Source organism: Pyrus communis, chromosome 10 (genome assembly GCF_041283825.1).
Source record: "Pyrus communis isolate YQ-2024b chromosome 10, ASM4128382v1, whole genome shotgun sequence".
Classification (NCBI taxonomy): Eukaryota; Viridiplantae; Streptophyta; class Magnoliopsida; order Rosales; family Rosaceae; genus Pyrus; species Pyrus communis.
The window spans coordinates 13,866,523-13,874,656 of record NC_142574.1 but is presented as its reverse complement, the minus strand read 5'-3'; the positions used below and the strand labels follow the sequence as shown (position 1 = coordinate 13,874,656).

Genomic DNA, 8,134 nt, shown 5'->3' with positions numbered 1-8,134 from the left:
GGGTTAAAAAAACCAAAAACCAAAAAAAATCGAGCCGAACACCGAACCGAAGCTGAAAAATTTCGAAACAAAATAGATTGGTTCAATTTCAATTTTGGTGGTCTAGAAACCGGACCAGACCGGACCGAACCAATTTTTATTTATTTATTTAATTATTTAAGATATATTAATTATATAAATTTGTAACAAATTCTCAAAATCTGGAGGCCAGGTGTTCGAAAGACCTGACCTTCAAGTTAAGAGTGTTTGCTTCAGCCAACTTGACAACAAACGTAAAATATTTATAGTAATTCTGTATCTTTAATTCTTTATAAGATTTTTAAACCCAAAACCCTAGACATTTACTCCCATTCCATCTCCCCTTTCAACTGACTTCCCAGCCTCTCTCTCTCCCACCTTCAAATTATTGCACCTCCATGCTCTGCTTTCTTAGTTTCTTCCTCTCTTTCTCCAAACCCCCAAGTCTCTGTACGAGCAGTCCAGAGAAGATCGAATCAGAGAAAACCGCGAAATCTAACATTCAGTCGAGTAGATTAACTAAGAGCTATTCCGGCCGAAGTACGACGCCGTTTGGACCCCCTTCCATTCGGTCAGTAGGATCCACTCGTCGTTCTTCTAGGTAATCGTTCCATGCCCTCTGTTAACTTCTTGGATTATGAGCATTATTTGCCCTTAGAAATTAGAATATTTAACCAAATGGGTCTCTGATTCTAGTGGATTTTTTACTGTTTCTGGTTTTGAATGTTTGATGGGTTCTCAAATTTTGAAAAATTACACTCGTTTTTGGTTTAAAGATTGAATCTTTATTCGACCAGGTCTGTGATTGTGGTTGGTTTGGAGCTGATCTGATTGTGCATGCGTTTTGGTACTTGATTTTGGAGAATGTGGATTGAGTTCTCATTTACTTCAATTTTGTTAAAGTTGATTTCTTTTGCTTTTTTCATGATTTGGTTTATGGGTTCAGATTGAAGAATGCGACACCAGTGAGCTACGCAGACGTGCATGTGTCGAGGAAGGATGAGGCTTCGTACATGAAAGGTATAATGCTGGACGAGGGTGATAGGCCGGAGATTTACACGGATGAGAAGCTGTTGGGCAACACTGATAAGACCTGGACTATGTTTGTGGATGGTTATGGAAAAGATGGAAAGCGGATTTATAACCCAGTTAGAGGAAAGACTTGCCATCAATGTTTTAAGATTTCAATTTTTTTTTCATTTTTTGAAAAATAAAAAATAAAAAATTTGAAACCGAACTGAAGAAAAATGAACCAAATCGAATCGAAATTTCGGTTCAATTTCAATTTTGACAAAAAACCGAACCAATTTGAATTGAATCCAGCCCTAAAGTACCGTTTGGTACGTGGGACGGGACGGAACAGAGTGGAACAAAACGTTTCGTCCCACGTTTGGTGCGCCTAAAACGGATGGAACGAGTTGTTCCACCGGTACGAGTTTTGGGTGAATTTTCGTTCCACCTCACCCCCTGGAACGACTCGTTCCACATCCATGGAACACAAAATTATAACCTCTCCGTCTCCTTCTTCTTCCTCGTTTCCATCCGAGGGCATCTTTGCTCCCGTTCCGTTCCGTTCCATCCTGTCCCGTCCTGTTCCGTTCCGTTCCGTTCTATCCTGTCCCGTCTGCATATCAAACGATACCTAACTGCACCCTTAACGATCCTTTGCAAAGCACTTAAACATTGACATTATATACTTCCTCTTTTGCGGAAGTCGAACTTTGCTTTTGTATTGTGTGCAGGAGAGGCCCCAAGTAAGGTGCTACTTTGCCAAGCAAACACTGTACTACAAAGTTAAAAGGTAAAGGCACTGCATAAAAGAATAATATCATTTCATGATTGAAAGGTAAAAGGCACTGCAGGAGAGGCCCCAAGTAAGGTGCTACTTTGCCACGTAAAATATGAATATGAAAAATATCATTTAATGATTGAATTTTTATTTTTTTTAACACGATATTATTTACATTAAAGAATAAAATGTGAATTTAGTCTCATAATAGACTAATAATAATATGGTTCAAATTCGCCTTTAATAGAATCAAACCTAAAATTTTTCACTTATAAGTGAAGAGAAATACCACTTGAAGTATTCAAACTAAATAAAGGTTGGTGCTAACCTTATTTTCCTTTTTTCATATTCTCTTAATTTTCAGCTGATAAATCAAATAAATTGAAATAATAATAATAAATAAATAAATAAAAAGAAGATAACACCATTCTAAATGTAAAAAAGAGTGTAGATAACACCATCCTAAATGTATTATAAGTTACATGTTTCTCTATCGTGAGTTTGGCAAAAAATTGGTTTTGAACTGATGGACCTGTCAAGTTTTTACAGGTTTGTTTATTTCATAATTGGGATTTATTTGGTCGATTAAGGACATTTAGATTTCCCTCCTCAGCCTAACGGCTATTAATCATACTTGTATTCTCCTAGTAAACAGTCGGACTCAACTTCTATAATCTAATCTGTATATTAGAAGTTGTTGCCCATCAATTATCTTTGATTCAAGTGACATATTGGGTTTCATAATGTTATATTTTCAATTGGGGGCAAAACATGTCCTAAATATTCTAGATAACTAAATAATATCTGATTCAAATGATTTTTTTTTTTTTTTTTTTTTTTTTTTTTTTTTTTTTTTAAGAATGATCTCCAAATAGAGGCTAGAAATTGAGCGATTTCAATTTAATTTTTACGATAAATATACGTTATTTGCAAGTGGTAGAGTGAGCTTATATTACATGGTAGGAAGTGCAAGTATTATCCTTTTAGTTATTGGGAAACGCAAGTATTATCCTAAACCCTCAAAATTGACACTTGTCTATCATGTGTTAAAACAATCCAGAAGTGCTTTTGGTACCCTCTAAAAGAAATTGCACCATTGTAGGGCATCGGGCATGGACTTGGAAGTCAAGGTGGATTTTTGTTTGTGTGGAAATGAGAAGTTGAAATCTCCAACCCCTTGTGAAATGAGGTGACTCCCATTCAAAACAAGTTGTAGATCTTAATCTTCAAGTGGTGTATTTTTCCTCCGATTCCTATCACTTGTATAAATCTTCAAGTGGTGTATTTTTCCTCCGATTCCAATCACTTGTATAAATCTTTTTAGTAAAGGCCAATCTAGTAAAACTATTGGTAGGCACCAATACACTTCATAAAGCAAATATAAAAATAATGCAAGGAATCATAGTGAATGACAAACAATAATGGATAACAATAGTGTCTGTCTGTCTGACAATGAGAGCTCAACTCTCGGCCTCTGACAACATTTTTGGGGCCAATTTTATCTGTTTCCTCAGGGCCCTTGGCTATTGACTATTCTTTCTCAAGTCTTCCCTCTTAGTCCCCTTAGCATACTAAATATATTTTTATTTATTTATTATTTATTATTATCTCCTCACTATTTCTAGCCGCTCCTCCCTCCTCGAGCTTAAACAAAATTATTTCCTCCTCACCATTTCTAGCCACTCCTCACTCCTTGAGCTTAAACAAAGAGACATGGGTGCCTTCTCTTTCATTTCTTCACTTTTGATCTCAACATTGTTGGTGCATTTATGTTCGTACCATTATAAGGTTGAAGCCTCGGAGATAATCATAGGTGCGGCCAGCCCTCCTCCTCCTTCCCCCGAATACCAAGACTGTCCTCCTCCCCCTCCCCCTCCATGCCCACCTCCTCCTCCCCCTCCACCGCTGCCTCCCTCACCGCCACCACCGCTGCCTCCCTCACCGCCACCACCGCCAGTGCTGCTACCATCGCCACCACCGCCAGTGCTGCCACCATCGCCACCTCCCTCACCGCCACCACCACTGCCTCCCTCACCGCCACCACCGCCAGTGCTGCCTCCCTCACCGCCGCCACCGCCAGTGCTGCCACCATCGCCACCACCGCCAGTGCTGCCACCATCGCCACCACCGCCAGTGCTGCCACCATCGCCACCTCCTTCACCGCCACCACCACTGCCTCCCTCACCGCCACCACCGCTGCATCCCTCACCGCCACCACCGCTAGTGCGGCCACCACCGCCGCCTCCATCACCGCCACCACCGCCACCTCCATCACCGCCACTGCCGCGGCCTCCATCACCGCCACCACCGCTGCATCCCTCACCGCCACCACCGCTAGTGCGGCCACCACCGCCGCCTCCATCACTGCCACCACCGCTGCCTCCAAAACCAAAATCACCGCCACCACCGCCGCCTCCATCACCGCCACTGCCGCGGCCTCCATCACCGCCACCACCGCTGCCTCCAAAACCACAGACTCCACCAAAACCAAAATCACCGCCACTTTCCCCCGGCCCCTTTGAAAGCGAGCGAATTAAAATTGCCTACTATGTGATCAAGAAGTTCGTAGCCAAAATCAAGTTCGACCCAAAGCGCATCACAAAGACATGGCGAGGTACAGACGTTTGCAAATACAGGGGCTTCGTCTGCGCCGTTCATCCTGTCTACAAGCAGAGAGCAGTCTCCGGTTTAGACATCAACGGGGCTATGTTCGCAGGTTTCAACAATATACTTCCACTCAAAGGCTTCCTTGACGAGTTACCAGACTTGGTGTTTTATCATGCAAACTCCAACAACTTCACAGGCTCAGCCCCGGTAAGCCCTGCCATGCTTCGATACTTCTACGAGCTCGATCTCAGCAACAACAAGCTAACTGGAGGGTTTCCGTACGAAGTTTTAACAGCAAAAAATTTGACATTTTTGGACCTCCGGTTCAACTCCTTTACCGGTCCTGTCCCAGCCAAAGTCTTCGAACTAGCAGTTGATGTGCTCTTCCTCAACAACAACTATTTCACTCAGCAGATCCCTGACAATCTTGGCTCCTCACCTGCCCATTACTTCACTTTTGCCAACAACTATTTCACCGGTCCGATCCCAAGAAGCATTGGCCAAGCATCCAAAACCCTTTATGAAGTTCTCTTCCTTGGGAACAAACTTTCAGGTATGGTGGTCTAACAATAATATCATCATAATTTATTCGGTCTAAGTCTCTTATCTCTCTTTATTTCTTTTGTTAAAAGACAAAAAAAAAAAAAAAAAAAAAAAGAAGAAGAAAGGAACGTTGTAGAATTAGATACGGATCAACTAATTAACTCTTAGTTTAGTGGTATTACTCTTCTTAAAGTTAAAATATGTTCTGAGCTGGAAGAGTCTCATTCCTAATTTAAAAGAAAGAAAATTTTACATTAATTCCATATAATTTGTAGGAAAAAGATAGTTAGAATGTGCCAATTAATTACCAATATTCTGTTGATATGTCGTGATATGAATGTCCATGACGTATAAGCACTGTACTAGTCATATGTAGATTTTGTTCGATAACGATATTTAATACTTCGCTTTACAGGGTGTCTGCCATACGAAATTGGGTATCTAAACCAGGCCACCGTGTTCGATGTAAGTTCCAACTTCTTAACAGGCCCAATACCAGCCTCGTTTGCTTGCTTGGCCAAGATAGAGTATCTAAACTTAGCCAAGAACCAGTTCTACGGACCCGTGCCTGAGATGGTGTGCAAGTTGTCTACCCTGGGGAACTTCTCTTTGGCAGACAACTATTTCACCTCGATCGGTCCAGAGTGCAAGAAATTGGTTGATAGAAAGACACTTGATGTTAGTAAGAACTGCATTTTGGGCCAACCAAATCAGAGAACAAAAATGAAATGTGCTACTTTCTTCTCCAAGCCTAGAAAGTGTCCCAACGAGAAGGAGATGACTTACATTCCTTGTAAAAGGCCGTATTCGGGTTCAAATGAGAAGAAGTCCGATCATCTGCCACGAGCTCCACTGTCATATGGTACTCTTATACCACATAGGCTTTGATTTTCATGCCGGAATTGGACTCATCAAAGCTGAGTGATGATGAGTTTTCTGGCAATTATGCATATACAGTTTATTTCTAAATGTTTGCAGCTACTTCATAATTTTAAGGAGAAATGTAACGTAATTTACGTAGTCCTAATTAAGCAGATGCGCTTTCAGAACAAAAAATAAATAAATAAAATTAAGCATCTACTTCATAATTTTATGGAGAAATGTAACGTAATTTACGTAGTCCTAATTAAGCAGATGCGCTTTAAAAAAAATAATAATAAATATTAAGCAGATGCCAGTCTATAAAATAATGTTTTTATTTGTCTTAAACGCAATGAACAAATTCCAAATTGATTTATTTTATTGTTTGAGAAGAACAAATTCCAAATTGATTTATTTTATTGTTTGAGAAGAAACGATAGTGACTTTATTCAATTAACAAGTGGTACGATCAGCTAAAAAGACATTGCAAATATCGCGTGGTCCCTAGAACTAACAAGAATCCAAATAAAAAATAAAATCATTCTAGCTAATTTACGAGCCACTGCATTAGCAGAACGTCGTACATGCGAGACTCGTGTGCCATTGAGAGAGCAGTCACAGTTTAATGTCCTGTGTGATTGGACTAAGAGAGAAAGCATCAGTGCTGATAGAGCCCACAGCCTGCACTACCTTCTGATATCGTACTCCAAAAGAAATCTCGCGGATAAGAACATGTTGGTGCATTTTTAATAGGGTTTTTTAGAAAAAAGCCTTGAAACTCTTATTTTCCAAGCAAAAACCCACATAATATTAAACTTCCAAATAAAACTCAAATTTCAAATAGAGTACCATGTAGACAAATATGTAACCAATTATCATCACATATTTACAACTTATGCCACAAAACTCTAGTTATGTCAATAAATATTATTACCCACCCTAATTATGATTAGCAATTAACCCCATATGAAAATTTTACCTTTCTTGTATGATAAATATTAGGAATATATATATATATATATATATATATATATAAATTTAGCTATGTTCATAAACAATTTATGGGCACATTTTTCGTTTGGAAAGAAAAATCCTTTGTACAAGTAGTTATTTTGCATCAAATAATAATATTGTTTTATAAAACAACAAAAAACCAATTAATATTCTTTTATGTTGTAGGTAAATTATTTTACCTAGATTATTACATACATTAGGCATTTTTTGTTTGTTATCATATATGCTTGTTAAAAATAATTTATCTACATTTATATTTAAAATATAAGTAAATTAATTTTGAATCAAATAGTATTTATTTTGTAGGTAAATTAAAATAGTAGTTCCATTATTTTGGGAAAGTTAAACAGTGCATAAATAATTTCGTAAAAATTAAACCAAGACAAATTATCTCCATTAAAATAAAACAGTACATATTCGACAAAAAATAAATAAATAAAATAGTAGATACATTATTTTCTTATAAGATTAAACAATAGGTAAATTATATTGTAGGTACATTATGTTTGTAATATAAAAAAAGAATTGAAATTCATAAACAAAAAGCAATAGATATATTAATTTTTAATCAAATTTCCTTTATTTGTTGGTGAATTATTTTCATGCATTATTATATATATTGGGCATATTTTACTACTAATATATATGTGTGGAAAAATTTACCTATATTATCATATAAAATATAGATAAATTTATTTTGAATCAAATAACATTTTTTATTCTATAATTAATTTAATTTTTTTTTTTTTGAGTTGAAATGATAGCGACTTTATTAATGTCAAGAAGACGACATACAACAATGCAAGAGTTGAAATGATAGCGACTTCATTAATACATTTCTTTTTATTAATTTCTCCCTTCAAATATGCATAGAATTAAATGTCTACATCAAAACAGTAATTAGGGGTATTTTAGGTATCTAAAAAATGAAAAATGTGTAAAGGCAAACAAAATTAATGAATTTACTTATGTGGAGCCTAGTCATTGGGTTTTATTCAGATAAAAAGACTATGTCGGGTTTTATGTAAAGAAACTTGAGTTTCAGGGGCTAAAGTCATATTTTCAGTTAAATGAAATAAAGCGCAACCTACAGAATACTCGGAGAGCAGCCATTAATCTTAAGCACGATTGCTTAAACCTCAAGAAAACCTCTGCACTGCCATATATTCCTAATGCGATGACTTAATGAGAAGTAGAGAAATGTAAGACCACTTATATTTGTTAAGATAGCTGAAGAAGAAGAAGATAGAAACGAGAGAGAACAATTTGTTTGTTATTTAATCGTTAGGTGACCAAGAAAAT

The 8,134-nt window shown here is 37.3% G+C and overlaps 1 protein-coding gene and 2 long non-coding RNA genes across 4 annotated transcripts; all 3 read left to right on the top strand.

Annotated features, from left to right (window-relative positions):
- The first annotated feature begins 337 nt into the window (after positions 1-337).
- LOC148693543 (uncharacterized) lies at positions 338-1,214 on the top strand. Its single transcript, XR_015952570.1, has 2 exons — positions 338-619; positions 965-1,214. It is a non-coding gene; the product is annotated as an uncharacterized LOC148693543 (long non-coding RNA).
- Positions 1,215-2,322: 1,108 nt separating this feature from the next.
- LOC148693542 (uncharacterized) lies at positions 2,323-3,164 on the top strand. Its single transcript, XR_015952569.1, has 2 exons — positions 2,323-2,356; positions 2,910-3,164. It is a non-coding gene; the product is annotated as an uncharacterized LOC148693542 (long non-coding RNA).
- Positions 3,165-3,385: 221 nt separating this feature from the next.
- On the top strand, positions 3,386-6,045 carry LOC137727870 (uncharacterized protein At4g06744). Of its 2 annotated transcripts, XM_088678403.1 has the most exons (3): positions 3,418-3,849; positions 3,883-4,967; positions 5,373-6,045. In XM_088678403.1, the coding sequence occupies exons 1-3, from the start codon at positions 3,521-3,523 to the stop codon at positions 5,843-5,845; spliced, it is 1,887 nt and encodes a 628-aa protein (XP_088534529.1). In that variant the 5' UTR covers positions 3,418-3,520; the 3' UTR covers positions 5,846-6,045. The 2 variants fall into 2 exon arrangements, with proteins under 2 accessions (XP_068322808.1, XP_088534529.1); XM_068466707.2 differs by having other exon boundaries at positions 3,386-4,967.
- The last annotated feature ends 2,089 nt before the right edge of the window (positions 6,046-8,134 follow it).